The sequence below is a fragment of the Battus philenor genome, unplaced genomic scaffold (assembly GCF_028537555.1).
Source record: "Battus philenor isolate CCGP_79_NKW_IND1 unplaced genomic scaffold, ilBatPhil1.0.hap1 SCAF_12, whole genome shotgun sequence".
NCBI lineage: Eukaryota > Metazoa > Arthropoda > Insecta > Lepidoptera > Papilionidae > Battus > Battus philenor.
The window spans coordinates 11,331,028-11,355,178 of NW_027181674.1; the positions used below are offsets into that span (position 1 = coordinate 11,331,028).

Sequence of the window (24,151 nt, forward strand, 5' to 3'; positions counted from 1 at the left end):
TCAAGACTTTGTTAGTAAAATGACGTTACTACGATCGAAGTAAAGTATTGTAATAAGTGATAGAACGTACTTTCATTATTGCAGGATTTTTAGTAAACTTTGTATAGACATCCGAAAATGGTTCATCTTTCAGTGCTCTCAGCCGATTCTATTGGAAATTCCTGGGATCTATGTCCAGCAGTGAACATCATACGGTGACAGTAATAATGACAATGCAAAGCACAAAATCTATAGAAGGGTTAAATAAACGGTTATTTTGTGGAGAGAGAATTAAGAAAAACGACCATGTTCTCTTTGGCTAGCTATCTGACGTCTAGTAGTAAACTTGCCCATTTTAATGATTCAGGACGACTGACAATAATCGTAGAGGAAGCCAATATTCATAAAAATATAATAATATTGCCATAGGTAGAAAAACTCAGGCATCTATAAGATTGCCAGTGCCACTAAAATTAGGAAGTAAAATAAACAATCGCAAGATATAAATTCCATGAATAATTTATACTTGGTTATTAAACTTGTATTATTTATGGTCATCGTATTTTAATTACTTGTGAATTGTATTTAAATATTTGCCTCATACAGTTTAGTATTTATAGCTTATATCTAAGAAATAGAATTGTAGTTCAGAAATAATAAATTTTCTAATAATAAACTAGGTGTACATATGCAATGTGTCAATTATTAGGAATGTTCCATAAATTTAAATATTAAGCGTGGCCAGTTATTGTTTATGATTTCAATATTATAATTGTAATATACGAACTTGAAATCAGCCTTTAGCTCGAGATATCCGGGTTTCTAGACTTGTAATATATTACGAGATATGACGACGAAGCTGCTACAATACTACTACTCGCGTTGTGGTAGGTTACTTTTAGCCCCTAATTTGCTGACTTCGAACTTTCTCGTTTTTAATTCCTCATTAGCTGAATTTATAATAAGACATCTACAGACACGCAAAATTTACAGCAAAAAAAACTGACATAATTGTGTCAATTATTCATTTATCTACTTTTATAAATAAAAAAATAACTAATATCTACTTTTAGGTACGGAAGAGCGTAGTGTCCTAATACAGACTAATGTTTAAGAGGAGTTTTTCCGACAAGTTATTGTAATTTACTATTTATATATTTCCTAACCAATATTTAATATACCTAGTTCAGCCATAAATTCTGTTGCTGGCTGATTATATAAATTTTTAAAAAATTAATTTGAATTTCGAACATTAGCTTGTAAGATAGTAAATAGACTTCTTTGAATAGGTATTTAAGTTTTAGAATAACGAACTTTTTGAACAATAACAAATTTTTTATATGACAATTCAAAGACATTACAAGGAAGCTTTTCGTAATACCTTAATTCCTGTTAAGTTGCCCACAGATAAGATATTAATTTTATGAAACTTAACCGAAGCTATTATTTGTCTACCTTTATTTCTCATAATATGTACAAAACCTGCTCTGCAACTCTGAAACGATCTCGCGTCTCAAGATCACAACCAATTTAAGTGTAAATACAAATGATTTTTTTTTAAATTACTTCACTGAGGTGTGTCATTTAAATGTAGTAAGTCCTCGAATTTAAATCTCAAATCCGTAAAAATTAGCTGGGACGTCATTCTTGGGATAGCACATTATTCTACTCGATTGTTTTTATTGATGTGGGCAACAGTTGTCGGTCGGCGTATAAGAAGTTTATCGGCATATAAGAATCTTTTGAAGTATTCGCAGCAATTCGGACGGACTCTTTGGATATATGATTTCTTCAGACATCTTGTTGCAATAGGTTCATCTGTTGTAGGCTTTAAAATTATGCATTATTTTTATTATTTTTCAATGCGATTTTTAAATTCGCAAGCCATTTAAGTTCTGGAACAACATTTAATAAACAACTTTTATTTTAATTTCGTGGCAAAATAAATTAAAACGTACAGTATGTTCGCGATAAAAATATATTGAAGTACTATTTTTACTTATATATTAATAGGTCGTAGCAAATATATGCATTTCAATAAGTCACAGTAAAATTGAACACGAGAAATTTGATTGGTAACAATAATGGTTCACTGCACTCTTTACTCGTGTAGACTGTAGACCGCTTAAAATATTGTTTTCTTTATCCCTTATAAGTTATTTATTAAAGAAAAACACAATAGAGTTAGTTTATTTTATTACCAAAAACTTGGAATATTTTACATTTTGTTTTCGTTTAATAATTATAGTATATGTACAATTAATAAATCTTTCATATGAATAAAATTACTCTTATTAATAATATAGTTTCGGTCAGTTTGTTTTAAATGATCGATTATTATAGAGTATTCTTAAATTCAGAATATCTTAATTTAACTTTAATCTTACATCAGTAAAAAATCAGGATATAAAGTATTGCTAACATACGGTGGTATTTTTGATAACTTACTTTATTAGATTAGCAGATATTGATAATATTTTATTTGTTTTTAGTTTTATCCTCTATCACGTTAAATGATATCTGTTCAAATTCACACGTTCAAAATCCAAATAAGAAAAATTTTCATGAATTATCGTTTCAAAATTTGACTTTATACGCGTTTTATTGGATCATAGTAAAACAGTGGAAACTTGTTCGTTTCTTTCGTCCATTTGTTTATTAAATTTGTTATCTTTAAAAAATAACTCTATTTCTTGCAGCGTTTTACCCTTAGTTTCAGGTATATAGCACCAAAGATATCCAAGGCACATGAACACGATGACAGCGTTTACCAAAAACACACCATGGTAACCTATTGAAGCGAACATCATCGGAGCCAAGTATACGGACAAAAAAGATCCGGGACTAACAATTAAACTAAGAAAAAGTATACAGTATAACTTGATATCTAAAGGAAATATCTCAGATATATATGCCTCTAACACAGCATAAGGTCCAGTGTAAAGTGTTATAAAATAGAAAGCAAGAAGTGAAATATTAATCCAACCGTAACATGGATAGCTCCGTGGTATAAAATATATGCAAGCACTTAATGTTAACAATGTAATATTTCCTACCAACCCGAACGTAAATAGTAAAGGTCTCATTTTCATATTATTTATTGAAAAGATTGATAATATAGAACCTAAAATAATGAAACCATCCACAAGGAAAGTAAATAGGATAATATTGGAACTACCAGTCATTTCTTTGAGCATTGTTATTGCTAAAGTGCTGAACATTATTCGACCGCTCGCAATCCTGTATACGTTTATCACACCCCCCAATAATAACGTCTTCCAGAAATATTTTTGCTTCATTTTTAGTTTCAACTTCGTTAGTATAAAAACTGTCTTTTGTTTAGCTGATGCGATCTCATTTATCTTTTTTCTTTCGGTTTCAATAAGTAGTTTTAATTCAGCTTCGGACGTTTCACTTATACCGTGTATTGCTCTAAAAGATTTTTTGCATTCTTCGAACCTGCCTTGTGTTGCTAACCATGAAGGACTTTCGACCCATAAAAAGGGTAAGATGGCAGACACTCCCGTTGGGATTAACCCTATAAGCGCCACAGTTCTCCAGTGCAATACAATGCTTAGCAAGTGTCCTATCAATGTACCTGTCGATGGACCTATGGCTGATATGAAATTAATACATAATGCTCTTCTGTTAGGAGTTGTGTACTCAGCCATGGTTATGTAAGTTAAAATGAGAACTCCTCCATAGCATACACCGACCATGACTCTTGATATGACGAAAGTTGACAAATTTTTTCCATAATAAACCATTATGTAACTGGCAAGAACTGGCATGCTGAGAATCGTAATAACTGTTCTTCGTCCAAATTTCTCTCCCAGTACCGCCACTGCACCAAATCCACAAATGCATGTTGCGTTGATTAAAGAAGCTGGGAAAAATTAAATACAATTACTTTCGTGACAATCTGTGATCGGTAATTTGAATCAACTATTTATCTTGATATGACTTTCTTAGGTTAGCTCTATTGGCATACAAAAATATAAGCGACTAGCTTATCGCAATCTCTTATTTAAGTAAGCAAATAAAGAACTTTATTAACAATTTAAGAAGTCTAGCAAATAAATGTCTACAAAACACCTTTTCAATTAAAAAAAAACTAGATGTTTTACACTTATAGTGTAATTGGTAATCTGGGTTATACAAATAAAAGCGTTTTAAATCAAGCTAACTTGAACGAATATAGCTTATGTCCTTCAGTCATACGTAATGATTTTATGTAACACATATTTATCATTTTTGATAAGAACATTATACATTATTTCACGTTAAAAGTCTCGTGGTGTTGACAATATATTGACAAAATTTTGATAGACGTTAATCACTTATAGAGAAGAGATAAAATGTTTAAATTTTACCTATCCACGATACATCGCTGTTCGTTAAGGACATTTCACCGTCTTTCTTGAGCAAAGCGTCCACCATTCCGGACATCTGGCCGAAAATAAATCCATCCGATATGCTGCATATTATCAGTCCAATAATAACGACTAGCTAAAAGAAAAATATGTATTTTTTATTCGTGGTACCTGTGACGAATAAGGTATTAACCTAGAAACGGAATGTGCAATATTTTACGAGACTGACGTATTCGGCACATACATTATTCGATGTGTCTGTGTACACAATATAAAAGAAATTAAACTTACTTGTCTATATGTTCTCGTAGTAAACATTGTGGTGAGAACCCAGCGGCGGCTAGCACTGAGATGACTTGCTAACTTATCGACGAGCCAATATTAATATGACTGGTATTAAATTATTCAGAAGTAATGTTCAGTAATTATGCGTAGTAATGTCCTACGTTGTATATACGTATGGGTTAACATTTTAATCATATTTTTATTGCATGGTTTAGCTTTACCGGAGCTTTATAAAAACCTATTTACAAGAATATATAAAGTTTATATAGTAGTCAAATATATTATTACAGCACGATAAACAAGGCTTCAAAACACAAATCGACTTATATATGAAAAAGTCTAAATCACTGGAAACGCTAATACATTGCATTGCATGGGCACTGGCAAGACTGAAATGTAATAGTTACGCTCCATTGGCAGTTTATTTAAAACAATTATTTATATATGTTCAGTTTGAACGCAATATAGAGATTTTGTTTTATGTGATACGCTTTACAATAATATTTAAAGTTAAATAATAATAAGTAACTTTAAAGTACATGTAACTTAATGTCACCTTTAAATACTTCCGCACATGCAGTGGTTGTCGTGCAACAAAGTGCATCGCCCGCCTGATAATTGCGTATGCGGCAAACAATGCGAATTACACAACTACCACCGTTAAATCACTCAGCACCTGTTTCACCCCTCCACGAGGCATCTTCAGGAGTTATGTTACATCGATTAGTGCCAAACACAGAGACAGAGAGGACTCTGGCGGGCGGTGCACTTTGTTGCACGACAACCACTGCATGTGCAGAAGTAGCTAAATATTGATCCTTCTCTTACTTACGACGGACTTCCGCAAAATAACGCCTGATTCCATTAAATATTTAATGTCATCTGATATTGTTTTATATCTTTTCGAAATATTTTAAGTGTCCCAAGAAACGTTTATTTATTAATTTATTAAAATCATTATCTATTTAGGATCTTTCGAATTGGCTACTTGTGTACGCCTATGCCTGAAAAACCCTGTTTGATAGAAACTAGATTCAGACTGAGTATTCCTATAATGGTGTCTTCTACTTGAAGCAACGCGGGTTCCATACATACCCTGATGTGGGCGATTACAACAAACTCAGATCATTTTTTTTGTGATCATTCAATCATAAAATCCTTAATACAGTACAGTAAAATCTTAAGTACAGCAGAGACATCGATTTCCAGCTATATTTTTTACATAAAAAATAATTGGCGAAATAGTAATTTTATTAAGCTTAAACAAAAGTATAAAGATAAAAAGAATATATATATATATATTTGTATAAATAATATAGAGGTTAAAACTATCGGTGCCCCCATAGCGAAACCTGTGAAAATTTTGTTGTTTAAAGTTATTCCAAATATTTCTTAAACCTCTAATATCGTTCTTGTTTGTTACACATGTAACTGTTATTAAACTACTTTTTATTTAATCTTAATAATCTTTGTCTCCGAGGAATAACATATAATTTCAGAGAAATTAAAAAAAATATATTGTTTTGTTAAGAGAATTTTAAATTAAAAAAATATTAATAAGATTTAATCAAGTTATTCTTGTATAAATAAAGAATCTAGAAAGAAAAAAAAAACAAAGTTTATTAATATAATTTTCTTTGGAACCACGTAAAACGTTAGTGAGGAAAAATATTGCCAAGCCTTAGTAAAAATATGTTCCTAATCATCATTTACGCCGTAGCATGTCTACTGTAACACAGTTCGATAATCGCAACCGACCAAATCGAGGTTCCACCTTCTGGGGTACCCTCGAGCTGGAATATTACTTCCTTCCTACTTCAGGAGTTCCCTTCCGCGGAATCACTCTATGACGGGTTGGCCTAAGCGATCTAAGAGCACGGCGGCCTTTTAATCAGGTGACATGAGGCTTACCAGAAAGCCCTCGAGCTTCGCGACATTAAAGAAGGCTTTACGATAAGCGTCCACAGTACCCTGCTCACCGTACCCGCGGAATCTGTAAATGTCATTTGGGCAGCAGTATCATAAAAAAAACTGGATAACATTTCAATTCGCAATTGCACCTGTGCTTCGAAATTTATCCCACAGAAATGATTCCTTCGGATCCTCTAGAGACGCAAAATATTTTTTTTACACAATAGTTACGCTTTGTTACGTCTGTACATCAATTATATTACTATATAAAATATGACTAATTACTGAATTAATATTATTCATGTTGTAAAGTACAGTTAGATGGCACTAAAATGTTTATTACTTATGTTTAATCTGGCTCACCTCATTTGCGCACTTTATTTTTCACGGACAATGACTTTTAATTGCCTCTTGTTAGTATATGTTAAAAATTATATTACGACTCGTTAAAAGGTAATAAAACATATTTAATTTTTCTAATTTAAATATAAACGTTAAAAAAATTTATTCGTTTTATTATAATTAAATATAATATTTATTACGTAACATAAAAGATATTACTTATTTTGTAGGATGTTACATTGCATTAGTTACATTTAACTTTTGTCATAGAGTACATACATGACGTGACAGTGTATTATAAATTCATATATCTCAACTCAGACTTCTCGAATAATTATAATTATTCAAACAACTTTTTCAAATAATCCTCATTTATCATTTCGATAGATATATAGGTTTTTGGTGGATCAAAGCAATTCGACAGCTTGATCCTCAAATAACTTTGGTTCATCAGCAAACTTATTGTTCTTAAAATACATTTCTATCTCTTGTAGTGTTCTTCCTTTAGTTTCAGGCAAATAGAGCCATAGGTATGTGAGACACATAGATATAATTACAGCGTTGATTAAAAAAGTACCATGGTATCCCATCGCAGTGAACATTGATTGTGCTAAATAGATGTTTAAAAAAGAAATAATAGCAACGACTAAGCATACTAGTAAACTACTAAACAGCTTGACGTCCAAGGGAAAGATCTCAGATAAATAAATATCTGTTACACTGTACGGTCCAGAGTACGTTATAATAAAATAAATCGCCAATAAAGAAATATTTATCCATGAATAATAAGCGTAGTCACGGGGTATGAAATATAAACAAGTACTTAGGAGTAGTAAAGTTAAATTTCCTGTTATTGCTAGCGAAAACAACAAAGGCCTCATTTTCATCTTATACAGAAAAAAGAAGGACAACCCAGATCCTAAAAGTATGAAGCCGTCAACAACAAAAGTAAAAAGTATAATGTTAGAACTTCCAGTTATTTCCTGGAGCATTGTTATGGCTAAAGTATTAAACATTACTTTTCCAGCGAAGATTTTATAAATGTTAATAATTATACCTAATTTAACTACCTTCCAGAAGCACTTTTGTTTTATCGCGTTTTTCAGCTTGTTACTTGTAAAAGAATTGTTCTGCCTTTGTAACGATATTTCATACCGTTTATTTCTTTCAGTTTCAATAAGCATTTTCAACTCTCTTTCAGAGATTTTGTTTTTACCGTGTATTCTTCTGAAAGCGGCCATGCATTCTTCGTATTTACCCTGGCTCGCCAGCCACGGTGGACTTTCCACCCAAAAGAATGGCAAAAGTGCAGATAATCCTGTAGGAATTAATCCTATTAAAGCAACCGTTCTCCAGGGAAGTAATACGCTCAGAATATGGCCCAACGCAGTTCCAATGGTGGGGCCCAACGATGATATGACATTGACATAAACTGTCCGTTTAGTCGGGTTCGTGTATTCTGCAGTTGTGATGTAAGTCAACACAAGTACGCCTCCATAACTAATGCCGACCATTATCCTTGATAAAATGAACGTGGTCTTGTCTTTTCCAAAATAGATCATAATATAACTAGCCAGAACTGGTACGCTGATGATACTGATTGCATGCCTTCGTCCAAATTTTTCTCCTAATAAAGCAATAACGAAAAATCCGCAAATGCATGTCGCGTTGATTATGGAAGCTAAAAAAACAAGATAATTCATTAATAGCCACAAAAAGGTGATACTGTAACTTAATATTTTATAGAACAAATCTTTTTTTTAAAATTTGGTTTCTTTTTACTAAAATATAGATTTTAGTTTTATATTTTAATAAGCTAATATATTTATTCCCTTTTACTTGCAACGTGGTAAAAAAAAATAGATTTAACACATTCCTTTTTTATGACGTGACAACCATAAACATTTAATGGTTGTTGTGTGTAAGTAGCAGAAAATAGGAAAAACTCTTTTCCTATTGCCTGCTGTTTTTTTTGTACATTTTATATGAAGTTTTAGCTATTCATAAACTATTTTATTACAAATCAGTGTAATAAACATTTCATGTGAATAGTAAAATTTCACATGTAAATCAGTAAATAAAAAAAAGAAAGCAATAAATATAACTGCCGGATTTTTTTAATTAAAAATATATGATACTTTTCTACAATTATTATATTTCTTGTATTAAAATATAATTGATTATATATTAATAAAATATTGCCTATATTAAATGTACGACAGATTTGTTTGTGATTTTTGTTCATAAACATATAACACAGTACAAGTGTGAAATAATAAAATTTAGAAAATATATGATTTTAAAACCATTTACACGTACCTATTAATGACACATCGTTATCTGTAAGAGATATTAGTTCGTCTTTCCCGCGTAAAGCGTCCACCATTCCGGACATCTGGCCGAATATAAATCCGTCGGATATACTGCATGCTAACAGCCCTGTTATAATGATTACCTAAATAAAAAGTGTAGTTTTAATCAATCAGTCAACATCAAAAAGAAAATATAAAAAATATAACAATGTTAAAATTATAATTTAGATATACGTAATCAATTATGTTAAAGTTGAATTATTTACTAAATAATAAGAACTACTAAGCAAACAAAAGTTTAATTTTATAATAATTACCTGTCTTAGTGTTTTTATGTGTATCATTTTCCAATTTGAATTGAACTATTATGACGATGCGGGAATTTGGCTCGTATTTTAACCTTGAAAATTTGTAATTTTTTAGCTTCTTGTTTTTGAGTGACGTTCAAAATAAAAAGTCTTTTCAAATAATGGCAATTAATCTTTATAGCTAAGATATCAATTGGAAACTAAAATTTTAAATTAATTGATTCTATTATCAATTTAAATAACAAATTACTACGAATAGAATTTGGCCATAATTTGCGACTGTTTATCAAGAAGGTTAGTCTTATAATAATGGTATTTTGCCCGTCATTTGTTTATAATGTATAGCGTAGCTTTACGATCCGATAAAGTGTTCCGCGTAATTATGATAATGACTTATTTTATCCTAACTGTTACCATTAAGTATCCAACTTTTTATGTTCACCTACCGTAAATGTTATGGTTTATATATTTATTTTATTGTTGCGTATTTGATACTCAGGATTACCAAACGGTACTCATTGTAGGTCACCTGTGTACGCCACGTGCTCGACTAACTCGTTATTGTTATTTACTTCAACGCAAAGCTGGGCATACGTTGTGAAGACGAGCTGCGGGTGGGGCCACTCAGTTTGCACAACGGAATCACTGTGGCCACCTACTGACTATATTCTTAGAAATGTAGAGCCTCTTCGCGATGAATTTCTTCTTCAGGAGAAGCGAGTATAGGAGGTGGTTCTGGGTGAGTTCGGAAGGTGTAACTAAAACCGAGATTGACTTCATCATGTCGACGAGAAAGCCGATATTTAACGATGTCTTCGTGATCACCGCGGTAAATGATCGTTGAAGGTATTGATGATGATTATATATACCTCAGACAAACAGACAGCTTGGTCAGTCTAACTTCGAGAAGGAGATCGCTGGCCGAAACGAACTCGGTTTGGCAGCGTTCGGGAATCTCTGAACCATCTCATCCAAAATACTTCAATACCGTAGCAATCTTTGTGGGACGACTATACCTTGAGTGGCTTCTTTTGGCTGAAAAGAAGAATATAATGTTAATATATATAAAATTGAATGCATTAATATGACAGAAGACATCTTGTGAATATACAATAACTTTGATTATATTAATTTCGTTAGATTTTTTCAATGGTCAATGGATCTCACCAATGTGCCTTTTTCTTCAGAGAAAAGAACTATCGTATACTGGCCAGAACAGTACCATAGCCAGTGAAATTACTGGCCTGCTGAAATATGACAAACGTAACATCTTATGTATATAAGATAGCGCACACGGATGATTTTGTAAAGCGTTCTGTATAACTTTTGAATAAGACGTATTATTTATCTCCTAAACAACTCGCTTTACTTTATGGTATAATAAAATAAGATATAATCTAGTGCACGACAATTTTATGTCCTCTTTAATGGAGATTCGGATGACGATTTTCAAGTTCATTTGGTACTTCAATCTTTATAACACGTGGTCACGATTGGATTCATTGCAAAAAAATTAGGGTCATATTTCTATATAATGCATTTAATGATTTAACTCTAAGATCTAGAAGTACTTGATCATAATTATTATCTTTTCTTTGGACGTCAACTGGACCTTGGAATCTTCCATAGATTTCTAATAGTCACAGTTTTTTTTTTGACCCCCGCTATTTATGGTGGGACAGGGACTTTATTTGCAATTTATTTTTTCACATAGTTTTTTATTTTCTTTCTCTTCTTTCGTACTTTATTGTCTCTTTCGGTCTATTATCTATCTTTCATGCTACAGTTCTTCTATCTTTCTCTTTTCCTCTGTTCAATCTTTTATTCTTTCCTCTTTTGTTATTACATTTTTCGTTTTACATTTTTTTATTGTACATTTTATTATACATTATTATTACTTATCCTATAATTATTCTCTATCACAGTTTTATGTATCACTTTGGTTCTATTTTATCCTCTTTTTTTATCTATTTTCTATTTATTTATTGTGTTTGCGTTTTGTTCCTTTCAATGGCACATTTTGCAATTGTTTTGCAGAGGGCTATGAATGAGTTTTTATCTATTCCGCTTATCAGGGAGGCTATTGATTCCTCCCTGATTTTTACGCCAGACCGGCACTCGAATTCGAGCCGGAGTCCCCCGAATGCGGGACACTGGGCCACAAGGTGGATCACGGTCTGGTCCACGCCCGGTTCACAGAAGCACGAGGGGTCCTCCTTGAGCTTGAACCTGTGGAGGTACTCAGAGAACCCCCCGTGCCCCGTGAAGAGTTGGGCCGAGACCGCGTCCACCTCGATACTGCGGAGCACGCGGTAGGCTGAAATGGCGAATAGTCACAGTTGGAAGCGGCTTGCATTCAGCGACTTGTGAAAACCTTGACAAAGTCGTCTGTCCACCATGTTGGCCACCTATACTGCGCTTGGCGGTTCGTACTCTCCACTCGAGAACCCTAACGTTCTACCGGCCATCTATTCCCCCATTACTACGTCAACTTGGCATTCCGCTGGACTATTTCGGTTACTTATCTTCTTATCTCTTTATTCCTAATAGGATCTCGTATTACATACTCAAAAAAATAACAACAACCCGCAACTGAAAATAAAAAATCACATCAATTTGTTGCAACAATTTTGAAGACTTGAATGTACCTTTTTAAAAAAACAATAGTTGATTCAGTATTAATGTAAATCACTAAAATTTTGACGACGAATTAGTTATTAAGAATGAACGTACTATACCAAGTTAATGTAATCATAAATTTTAAACCATTACCAGAAAATTACAATAATGACTCGAGCAAGGGCTTCGAAATAACTATCTTACACTAATGCCCTGTCTGCCTCTGCGCTCTTTCTAAGCCAATAAGGTGGCTACTCCTCTCCTAGCTGTGCACTATGATGGGATAAATTGGCATAAGTAGAAATAAACGTTTTTTAGAAGTTAAGTGTTAGCTATGTCATTAATAAATTAAATATGTTGCTAGAAGGTAAGATTTTTGTCGACAATTACACCTATATGTTTGATAGAAGTAGCCCTGGAAATTATCAGACAGTTACAATGTTTCAAATTATTTATGTTTTGATAGCAAACGATATCAGTGTTTAGTACATTGAAGGCAAGCCGGAAAAGACACAGCGAATGAAAAGATCAGTAACTTGATAAAAGATATTATAACTTTTTACTGTTGACTGTGTATTACTGTTTGTTATGAAAAAATTTCGTAAACATGAGGAACTTTAATAATTTATTATTAAACTAAGGGCGCTCAAGTAATTATTTCATTTATACGCTTACCTCTAACGGTGCGATAGTCGAAACCTGCGCAACGCAGATTCTAGGATCCCCATTTGAAGACAGAACAGATAGAAGTAACAAGAGACACGAAAAATAAAATAAAATTCGGACACAAAAATGTGTTCAAATTTTGTAACAATGAATGAGAAAAAGGTAACAACGTCAATTATTTAATTGTATACCTAAAAATTTGAAATTTAAATCGAAATCAATGTTTTGCAAAATGTAAATTATCTTTTATATATTAACAGCGAAGGTCTTTGCCTGTTATCTATTTTTTTTTGCTTTACTTGTATAATTTACAACTTTTACGGATATATTTACTTAGTCTTGCCATAAATATTGTTACAAAGAAAAACAACATTGTTTTATATTACGTAACATTTATTATTATTACAACGTGTTAGTTTTATATATTAATATAAAACATTGAAAATATATCAAATTTATTTAATCAATGTCAATGTTTTCATTGGTTGTAATACAATCCTAATTTTTATTTCTTTTGTTTTGCTATCTTGGAAAATATGTTAGGTGACTCTTGTTTAGAAAATCATTTACAAAATTTAAAATTCACCATACCGATGTTTACATTAAATTAAAAAGAAATTAATAAAGTCAGTGAACGTAGGTAGATCGTATCACTACAGACGAATGCTTTAATCACTTCTTCATTTCTGTAATGAAACAATAACAATATATTGAATTTATCACATTTGGTTCAAAATAGCATATACAAGTATTTGAAATTATATAAAAGATTACATAGTTTTAAATAGAATTTTATTTACGATCATAAAACTGAATGGTTTCCACATGTTGTTTAAGTTGACACAAAAGTATGTTTTGTTCTGCTTTTAAATGTTTGCTTTTAAACTTTATTTGCGGAACACTATACAGTATGATGAATTTTAAAATTTCACGTATGACAATGTGACAATTTTGTTTATTGTTTATTTATTATCGATTTATTTTAGTCTACTTTATTTAAGTATATTTTCTATTGGAACGTGACATGTCAATAATTTCTGGCGGTATAAAATCTTCGGGGACAGAAAAAGTAATTGATTTTTGTTTGTAGTGATCCGAATTTCGAAAATGCTATAATACTTTATTACTATTACGTTATTTGTAATAATTGATTTTTGTATAGGATGTACTGAACGTAAGGAAATAAAATGAAGAAAGGAAATGAACTCTAGATTCACTTCTTTATAGATTCTATGCCGACTAATCAGCCTGTAAAAACATAATGAAAATAATATTTATTAAAAAAAATTTTAAAAATCTGTCCGGTTAAACTTAACAAAACTAAGTAAATCAATTTATTCGTCTGCAATATTTATGAAATTTAACAAAAGGATTATAATTGAAGTTATATTAATGTAAATGATCTTACCGTTTTAAGTTTTTGTTGAACCTAAATCGATTTGCAAAATATTAAAACCTAAATGTTAATTACTGGTGTAATGGCTGTCTGACAAGGGGTTGGAAGTATCAAAAATGTCTGACTAATGAGGGCACATCATCTAAGTATTATTTATAAAGCTAGCTTTAGCGGCTTTTACACTATAACATAAGCACAATTGTAATTTCGTGAACATTAAGGGTTAATAACATTCTGAGGATAATTTGACGAATTAGGATAGGTATTTTAAACACCTACAGTACCTTTACCTGCCAATGCCACGATACTCCAAATTTATTATGGTTCCTTGTTCTTACCAGTGTTGTAACGTGTGCTGACAAACATTCAGCTTTTATAAAATTTCGAAGGCTGGAGGAACAGCAAAGGAAGAAGGTTAACGAGTTCTTAGCTTATTAGCGAATCGTTAGGTAATATTGCAAAACAATCTTCAAAAATATTCTTCGTCATCTTTAGACAAGCAACACCTACTGTAAATATGTGGCTAAATTGTACATTATAGTTATTTAACAGTTTAAGTAAATATTTAATATAACTATCGTATTCAGAATCCGTTATTGTAATTAAACAATGTTCAATTATACATAATATAGTTCAGGTTGATGAAAAATGTGTCGGAATAAAATTTTTTTAGGACATTTTTTATATTACCGTTCGGTATTTGTTACTACGAGTATTTCACTTTGAATACTTTACTATTTATTATTCTTGCTTACATATGTTAAATAGGGACAACAAGTTTTATTTTTAAATAGTTATTCTTACAATGATATAATGCGGTACGTCAGATGGATTTGTTTTCAGCAATGTACAGTATGGTGGACGCTTTTCACGAGTACCACGGGGAAATTGATCTGCCCTTGACAACGTCGTAGATAGTTGAGAATACAATTAATGTTTATACATTTGGCAAATATGTATCTCAAAAAAATATATATCAAACTTACAAATGTGAGTCTTAAAATAATTAATAAGGTTACAATTTCAAAAAAAAAAAGATTTAAAAAAGAATGCGCATTTAAATAAAAGAATGTTTTTCATATATACTTTTTTATATTGATAATAAGATTTGAGAAAGCGTCAGTCTTGCTGCAAAGATCGACTGGGTTCGGTTTTTAATTGCGTTCACTCGTCTCTAGTTCTGTGATAATCTCTTTATCGCATAGAGCCTTGAGAAAATCTAACAGAGCCGTATTTTACTTATTTACAAACATGCAAAATTAAATGCCGGATATTATAAATTATTTCAAGTTGATGGTAATTGTTTTGTCGCACACCTGGGAAAGCAAAACGGTGAAACACAGGTCGAAGAATTGTCTGTAAATTGAATTGAGAAATGATCAAATCGGTAGATTAATGAAGAGAGAGAACCTCGAAATGGTACAGAGGAAATGTTCCTATATCAGCGCCAACATTATTTGTACATTGTGTGCATTATGTTGACAACACGTTCAAATATCCAACGTAAACTCTGTGACTCGTTCTAATAAACCTTAATAATATTTACACTATTTCATCTTGTATGTAAATAAATGAGTAAATACTGTCAGATTATGAAAAACTAAACATGGTTTTAACGGTCTGTGTATCCTAATTAAACCTCTTTTATTTATGCATGGTTCTGATTAATTGTGGCAAAGTGTGATAAAATAAAAGGCAAAATATTTTAAAAATTGTATTTAATAAGCAGAATGTTTCCGAAAGAAACGGTTCGTTTTATTACTTTATTTGGAGCGAACCTTTTTATATCTTTGTTGATCTGTATTTAGTTGTTCAACACTGACATTAAGTTTTATTCCTTAGATAGTTATCACTGGCGGTTTAATACTATGCAGCATATCGGATGGATTTATTTTCGGCCAGATGTCCGGCATGGTGGACGCTTTACTCAAGAAAGACGGTGAAATTAATCGGACAACTGACGACGTGTCCTGGATAGGTGAGAATATAATTTATATAAAAAACAGTTTAATGTAAATGTGTACTTGTGTTTGTAAATAATGAGATATTTTTTTCTAGAAGAAAAAATCATTGACCATCGAAAGAGGAACCTTTGGGAAATTAATGAAAAAGGATATATTTGTTACAATCAGTGGCGTACCTAGAACTTTTGCCGCCCGGGGCGATCTCCAGTTTGCCGCCCTTTCTATTATATGTCAATCAAATAGTGGTTTTTGATTTAAAAAAATTTTGATATATCACTTCAAAGTAATCATATAAGCTTTTCAAAAGAAATGACATTTATAAACTGACGTCAAAAAATTTTAGTTAGGAAAAATTGCCGAACAAAGTCGTAAAGATCCTTTTACGAATTCAACGAATTTTATTGAATACAATAAAATAAAATTATTATCTTGTTCTTGAATTAGAATCCAAAATTTACACTAAAATGCATTTATATACACCGAGGAATAATATTCGAAATCATAAAGTTAATTATAATTTATATAAATCAAATATTAAACTTATAATAATCATTTATTTTTCAAGAAAGAAAATAAATTTGAAATGAAAAAGTTGCAAGGTAAGTGCCGCCAGGTGCGGACCGCACCCCCCCCCCCCCCTAGGTACGCCACTGGTTACAATAAAGATTTCTCTTTACCAACGATTAAATAACTACTGTACAGAATAATCTAAAACTTCGATCTAAATTTACTTTAGTCTCCGAGGATGAGGTTTTCTTTTGAACTCTGAAAACAACTAAATATTTGATTTTAGATTCTGTCTCTAAAATAATGATTACAGATGTTTTATGTCACAGTAGTCCATATTTTATTTTTTGTTGATGTTTGTTTAAGAAACATCTATTGTTTTTCTATACACTAGTCTGCACTATAGCATTTATTTAGTCGTACATTTTTTTAAATAAAAGCGTCTTATTTTCAGCCTCCTTAATCAATATAACATGTATTTGTGGATTTGGCATCATCGCTCTACTTGGAGAAAAATTTGGTAGACGAACAACACTTACTGTTGTCACCGCGCCAGTTCTTGCCAGTTACGTCATGATTTACTATGGAAAAGATAAGATAACTTTTCTCCTATCAAGGATATTAGTTGGCATAAGTTACGGAGGCGTGCTTGTGTTGACTAATATAGCAATGGCAGAGTACATGGATCCAGCAAAACGAGCAATTTTTGTCAATTTCATATCATCTTTAGGCCCGGCAATAGGAACTGCTTCGGGCCACATTCTAAGCAATCTATTGCACTGGAGAAAGGTTGCTTTAATAGGTTTAATTCCTACCGGATTATCAGCTCTATTGCCTTTCTTTTGGGTGGAAAGTCCGTCGTGGCTAGCGAGCCAGGGTAGATTCGAAGAATGTAAAGTAGCTTTCAGAGCACTACACTGTGAAGGTGTTATGTCTGAAAGAGAACTGAATGCACTCATAGAAACGGAAAGAAAAAAACAACATGAAATGACGTCAAGCGAAATGAACTTTGCATATACAGTGGTGAAATTAAAAAAGGCAATGACACAATTACATTTTTGGAAACCAATTATTTTAGGGACGGTACTAAGCATATATAGAATCAGTGCGGGAAAATTAATGTTCAGTACTTTAGCAATAACAATGCTTCAAGAAATGACGGGAAGTTCTAATATTTTATTATTTACTTTTATTGTCGATGGTTTCATTATTTTTGGGTCAATATTTTCATTCTTTTCGCTGTATACGATGAAAATGAGGTTCTTGTTTTTTTCGTTAGGCTTAACGGCAAACTTTATACTATTACTACTTAGTGCTTGTTTATATTTTATACCTCGAAACAATTCGTATTATTCGTGGATCAACATTTCTCTTCTTGCGATTTATTTCATAATAACTAACACAGGACCATTAGCTGTAGTAGACACTTACATGGTGGAAATTTTCCCTTTGGATACCAAATTGTTTTGTATGTTAATTATAAGTTTTGTGGTGGCCGTTGCTTCATTTTTAAGTGTTTATTTAGCGCCGATGATGTTTGCTTCAATTGGATACCATGGTGTCTTCTTGCTAAATGCTATTATCGTATTTATTTGTTTCATATATCTTTGGTTTTATATGCCAGAAACTAAAGGCAGAACTCTGCAGGAAATTGAGCTATTTTTTAAGAATAACATGTTTTTAGCCGAACAAAATCTGTTTGTTGAACAAGCGGTCGAATTAATTTGATGAATTGTTAAACGGATTATTGAATGGAGCAGTTGGTTTACACCAATTTGTGTATAGTACTTAATGACTTATACAAGCTTGCACATATATAACATGTGGCAATCCGAGTCATCGATTCTATTCTAAAAACACTTGCGCACGTGATTTAACCATTATTGAATTAAAAGTCCTTGAACATATATTATTTATGACTTGAAGGTGTGTTCGAAAAATAATTATACAGTAAAATCGTTAACCATCATGACTTAAGAATAAATCTTTCGTACACAAATGAATTAAATTGTAGTTATATTAGGTCTGCCTATAAAACTGCTGCTCAGTATCCAAATATTTAGTATTGTTTTAATTAATTTTTAATGTTTGTTTTAATTAAAGTATGCATATGATATACATCGATAGTACCTATGCTGACCCTTAAAAGGGGTTTTATGCTGTTTTTAGAGTATTAAACTTTTCTGAAATGAAATTATACAAATTTCGGAAATAAAGAAGTTGACTGGAGAAAGTGCTGGTGAGTATGGTGTACAGGTAGCGCAACTTTCATCGCTCCATCCTTTCGCCCCTTCATTTTAGCTGAGAAACTGTCTGTATCGTGCCAAGATAAGCCTAGTCGTCCAGGAGCAGCGGGAATAGTGACTAGATATCTCAGAGCAGTGGGACTCTCGTTCCATACCTATGCCCTACCCGAGGAACGTCTTCTCCGCGTCGTTGCTCGAGTCTCGGTGGAAATCTCCGCTGATGACATACTCGCGGATCTAAAACAGCAAGAGATCCCGATAGCCAGTGCGAAGCGCATGTCCAGTTCTCGCACGAGGAAACAAATTCCCCTCGTGATGCTCACCATCGAACTCACCACCGAGGGAAATAAGATTTTCGAGATCAGGAGGATCTGCTCCTTCACATGCCTGTCGTTCGTAGCCCCTCACAAGAAGGGCTTAGTAGGACAGTGCCAGAGCGATTTACTAAAACAGGCGGGAGATTAAAAACTAATCGTTTCTGTGTCTGTTTGTCAAAGCAAGAAAAACAATAAGACATTCGTCGCGCTAGAGTTCGTTCGGCCCGTTAGACATCCACTTACTAACATTTTGTTTTGTCAATTTGACGAAATATTATTTTTAAGCTAATATCGAAAGCTGTTTTAACTAATAAATAGATCGGCACAGTTTACACGTTTTTAAAAGAGTCCATATTGCTAAAAATTATACGAATATAGCTACGACTAAATGACTTATGACTGAAAACCATGTATAAATATAATAGCCATTATTGTAAAACGACTATCAAAGGTAAAGGCCTATTAATGTTTTAAAATATCAGTGCAGAACATGACACCAAAACTAGGTACATATTTGTTGCTTATCTAAATATTTCTGGTCATGTATAATAAATTAGCAACCCAAAACAAACTTGATTTTAATTATATTATATGAATTGATATTTTACCTGATATGAGTGCAATTCTGGAAATTATACGTTTAAATTAGTTATTAAATACGATTTTTGCATTGTGCAGTTTTTTTTACTCTAGGATTGTTTGTGTTTCAATTTGGTTAAAGAATATATATTTTTCTGTAAATTATGAAGGTTATTTTTCACATCACCTCTATTTGTGATGTAGGAATCATAAATACACTCAATTGTTCTTTAATGACGTAACTTTTTATAATTTACGTAGAAAGTTTAGCTTAGACTGTATTATATATGGCTTAAGAATTCATTTAAGGAAGAACGTAAACTTAGTCGCTAGTTATATATAATCTAATATTGGTTCAACGATTACATATTATATAATGTAATATGTAATCGTTGAACCAATCACACGTTTGAATACCTGTCGGAAAAACATCGTTATTTCACAAGCCCCACCGAGTCGCAAAGAGGTAACTATAGAAATTTAAAGTCGGTGATATCGTTCTGTCAACGATAAAGATAGAATCATTTTTAACAAATATTAATTATCTATATTTCTTCTATTAAGTTGTAATAAGTATATCAATAAATATATCTTCTTTGTGTTTTTTTTTAAAATCCCAATCTTAAGTTTTCTCGTAGCGAAAACAAACGCTGTCTAAAAATGGTAAGATTACAAAAAAAAAAAAAAAGAAATTTAATAAAAACTTACCACTTTTGTTTTATTAGTTATGAATTAAAAGAAATTAATTTAAGTCATTTGTCTATATTCTTAGTGCAAATTTTGAATCGACTTGCACGCACAGCTGACCACCAAATTTTCCATTAAAAATATTTAGTACTTATTAGAAATAAATATATTAAATTAAACGATTAAACACTTTAAAGTCACATATTCGGGTAATTAAAACGTGATTAAAAATTAAAGAGAAATTGTCATTTAATATACCCGGGTATTAGGAAGGCAGGTAAATTTTATTAGGTTGTTAGGGCTGTCAATAACATTTCAAATGTCTAGTTGTCAATAGGTGGAATATTATGTGGCTCAGCTCTTTTGATGGATGTTGTTTGAGTCAACCTCGTCAAGTTTCGGTTATTGCAAAAATTCGATCAACTTTTTATAAGAAAAAGCGTTAAAAATTGGACTCATATAGTTCCGAAACCACTGTATTCGCATGATAACTCCGTACGACTTTTGACTATTTAGCAAGCGCCAATAATTTAAAACTTTTATGAATTAATATACCAGGGTGAATCAAAAAGTTCTTAGAAGTGCATATATATGAAATCTTTTTGGATCAAGTTCGATATTGAAAGTAAAGAGTGTCTATCACACTATATTTATGCAGAGTGTCACTTGTTTTTGTCAGTTCGTTCGCATGTAATAAATTTTTTTGTGCAACGAGTTGCTAAAAAGTCAAAATTATGGATAAAATTGAGTTACGTGCGGTGATAAAATATCTCAGTTTGAAAAAAATGTCTACGAAGGAAATTTTTTTGGACATTCAGCAGACATTAGGGGGTGATGCTGTACCCTATTTACGGTTGCGTACTGGGTGGCTGAATTTAAAAGAGGTAGATCAAGCTGTAAAGATGACCCGCGTTCTGGGCGGCCTTCAACCTCTGTTACAGAAGAAAATGTCAAAAAGGTTGAGAATCTGGTTTTGGAAGACAGAAGAATGACTATAAAACATATAGCTGAGATCCTAAAGATATCTTTTGGTAGCGTTCAATCCATTTTAATTGATTCACTGGGGTTCAAAAAAGTGTCTGCAAGATGGGTGCCACGAATGTTAACCGACGAAAACAAAAAGCGACGTTTGGAAATTTCCAAGCGTAATCTCGAAATGTTCCAGCGTGATTCGGATAATTTTTGCCGTCGTCTTGTCACCATGGATGAAACGTGGGTCCACCATTTTGATCCTGAAACTAAAAGACAAAGCATGTCTTGGAAACGACCATCCTCTCCATCCATTAAGAAATTTCGAGTTGCTCCTACCGCTGGCAAAGTTATGGCCTCTGTGTTCTGGGATAGTGAATCCTTTTTATTGATTACATGCCAAAAGGCGAGACGATTACTGGACCCTATTATGCAAATTTAATCCCGAAAGTGCGTGAAGTGATTAAAGAAAAACGTCGTGGAAAACTGTCGTTGGGCGTGTTGTTCCTTCAAGATAACGCTCCTGCTCATCGATCGGAAGTTGCGCTCAACGCAATCCGCTGTGCTGGCTTCAATCTCCTTGACCACCCACCATATTCTCCGAACTTAGCCCCAAGTGATTTTCACTTATTTCCAAAATTAAAAGAGGAAATTCGTGGAACAAAATTTCACGATAATGACGCGGTTATAGCTGCCGTAGAGGACTTTTTCGAGAGTCAAGAAAATAATTTTTTTTCACAAGGAATAAGGAAGTTAGAAACGCGTTATTCTAAATGAATTGCATTGGAGTGAGATTATGTAGAAAAATAAAATATTATTATTTAAATCTTTGCATTTTTTAATATTGATTCCAAGAATTTTTTGATTCACCCTCGTAGCAGTACCTAAAATCATAGTATTAAATTAAATATGTGATGCCTAAAACATTGCATATTTGCTCATAGTGGCAAAATATAATTTATTATAAAGAGGGTGTATACAAAGTGGGAATATTTAACAGCATTTTAGTGATGGCATGGTGATGAGTTACCAGTAACAAAACGTAACAGTATGTAGAGTTACATTAGCTACTTGTATTAAATAACAAAAAATTAAACGTTAAGTTTTAGCCTTTTTAATGTACCTTATCTAGTAAACTTTTACAAAGATCGTGTTTTAATGATTCAGAAGAAATTAATACTGTTAACACCAAATTTAAAAGATATTTTGAAACATTTATTATAATCTATTAACTATTAATTTAAACAATTGTAAGCAGTCGCTTATAATGTCAGCATTTTTTCTCACAATTTAGATTAGAATCATTGCATTGTTTTAACTACGGTATTTGGTTTAATGATACATTCATAAACATTTAAAAATATAAATATTTTAACTCATATTGAAATGTCTTTATTTTTGCAGGTAATTATTATGCTTGGATTATCACTATGCGGCATATCCGACGGGCTTGTTTTTTGGTCAGATGTCCGGCATGGTGAACTCTTTGCGCGGGAAAGAATGAGCGGTGAAAATGTATCCTGGATAGGTGATTTTTGAGTGAACTGAACTTTAAAGTAAATTACTTTGTGTGCTTTTAATTATATTTATTGGTAACAATTATTCTATACTGCCTCAATAAAAAAGAATTATTATTTTTGTAAATATTTATATTATATATTTTATGTAAAATACATTAGGCCTTGAAAAAGGTCTTTTCGCAAATAGTATACAAAAACTTTTAATGAAATAAGTTTCTAGCTGTGGCAAATTCCGAGTTAACAAGAAATAAGGCCGTGTTGTCTGTATGTGTCAGAGATGGTGAGATTAAAGCAAGAAGTTGAAAAAAAAACTCTAACGGAATAGATAAATAGTCTTTCATCATAATAACGCTAGATTATAAAGGACTATGAAGGCTGGGAGGTTATAATGCATCTGCGATACAGATTTGGCCTTACACTTTCAGATTCTCACCTGTTTCGGTCTTGTCAGAATTCTTTAGGTAGTAATAAGTTAACGTCGAGAGAGGGCAGTCAAACATATTTGTTGCGTTTTTTGATCAGAAGTCCCAAAAATTCTACAGCAACGGCATAAAGTCATTGCTAAGTACTAATATACCAGAGTTAATCGTTAATTAACTTTGAAACAATATGTCTCGAAATGTCTATTATTCAAATTATGTACCCAGCAAGATGTTTTATTTTAAACAAAACAATTTTCAGCTTCAATAATTAACGCAACATGTCCTTGCGGGTTTGCTTTAGCTGCATTTGTTATGGAAAAATTCTGTCGACGACAATTCATCACAATCCGCACGTTTCCTGTTATAATCGCATGGATTATGGTCTATTACGGAAAAGACTTTACTACATTTGCTATTTCGGGAGCCATCGTCGGATGTAGCTTTGGTGCGGTTTCTTTACTATACTACTTCAGCAGAATATGCATCTCCCAGAGTGAGAGCTATTTTTGGAAACATAGTTGCAACCGCTGGGCCGTCAGTTGGTACGTCACAGGGTCACATTTTGTGTATTATGTAATTCCCACATGCTTATCCGCTCTATTGACGTTTTGTTTATTGAAAGTCGATCTTGGTTAGCCTTTTAAGGAAGATTTGAAGAATGTGAACACGCATTCAGAAAAAACCACGGTCGTACCGATTCCTCAGAAGAGGAATTAAAATTACTTGTTGAATTAGAAAGACAAAAGCAA

General features: G+C 32.2%; 3 protein-coding genes across 3 annotated transcripts; 1 reads left to right on the forward strand and 2 right to left on the reverse strand.

Moving 5' to 3' along the window:
- Positions 1-2,524: 2,524 nt before the first annotated feature.
- Positions 2,525-4,872, reverse strand: LOC137932961 (probable metabolite transport protein CsbC). Its single transcript, XM_068776654.1, has 3 exons — positions 4,644-4,872; positions 4,353-4,488; positions 2,525-3,865 (listed from the first exon to the last, which is right to left on the reverse strand). The coding sequence occupies exons 1-3, from the start codon at positions 4,668-4,670 to the stop codon at positions 2,589-2,591; spliced, it is 1,440 nt and encodes a 479-aa protein (XP_068632755.1). The 5' UTR covers positions 4,671-4,872; the 3' UTR covers positions 2,525-2,588.
- Positions 4,873-7,122: 2,250 nt separating this feature from the next.
- Positions 7,123-9,328, reverse strand: LOC137932999 (uncharacterized). Its single transcript, XM_068776723.1, has 2 exons — positions 9,210-9,328; positions 7,123-8,571 (listed from the first exon to the last, which is right to left on the reverse strand). Exons 1-2 carry the CDS (start codon positions 9,283-9,285, stop codon positions 7,298-7,300), a joined length of 1,350 nt encoding a protein of 449 aa, XP_068632824.1. The 5' UTR covers positions 9,286-9,328; the 3' UTR covers positions 7,123-7,297.
- Positions 9,329-15,921: 6,593 nt separating this feature from the next.
- On the forward strand, positions 15,922-19,373 carry LOC137932902 (uncharacterized). Its single transcript, XM_068776589.1, has 5 exons — positions 15,922-15,939; positions 16,034-16,169; positions 17,117-17,827; positions 18,188-18,359; positions 18,923-19,373. The coding sequence occupies exons 1-5, from the start codon at positions 15,922-15,924 to the stop codon at positions 19,371-19,373; spliced, it is 1,488 nt and encodes a 495-aa protein (XP_068632690.1).
- Positions 19,374-24,151: the final 4,778 nt, after the last annotated feature.

What these genes read in the sequence shown, in the direction of transcription:
- LOC137932961 (XM_068776654.1), bottom strand. Translation starts at nt 4,670, where the DNA reads ATGTTTACTACGAGAACATATAGACAA. An exon ending in CTACGAGAACATATAGACAA is followed by an intron (nt 4,489 to 4,643) that starts GTAAGTTTAATT and finishes TTTTTCTTTTAG; the next exon opens with CTAGTCGTTATTATTGGACT. An exon ending in CAGCGATGTATCGTGGATAG is followed by an intron (nt 3,866 to 4,352) that starts GTAAAATTTAAA and finishes AATTTTTCCCAG; the next exon opens with CTTCTTTAATCAACGCAACA.
- LOC137932999 (XM_068776723.1), bottom strand. Translation starts at nt 9,285, where the DNA reads ATGTCCGGAATGGTGGACGCTTTACGCGGGAAAGACGAACTAATATCT. An exon ending in TAACGATGTGTCATTAATAG is followed by an intron (nt 8,572 to 9,209) that starts GTACGTGTAAAT and finishes TTGTTTTTTTAG; the next exon opens with CTTCCATAATCAACGCGACA.
- LOC137932902 (XM_068776589.1), top strand. An exon ending in TGACGACGTGTCCTGGATAG is followed by an intron (nt 16,170 to 17,116) that starts GTGAGAATATAA and finishes TCTTATTTTCAG; the next exon opens with CCTCCTTAATCAATATAACA. An exon ending in TTTTTAGCCGAACAAAATCT is followed by an intron (nt 18,360 to 18,922) that starts GTTTGTTGAACA and finishes GTGTACAGGTAG; the next exon opens with CGCAACTTTCATCGCTCCAT.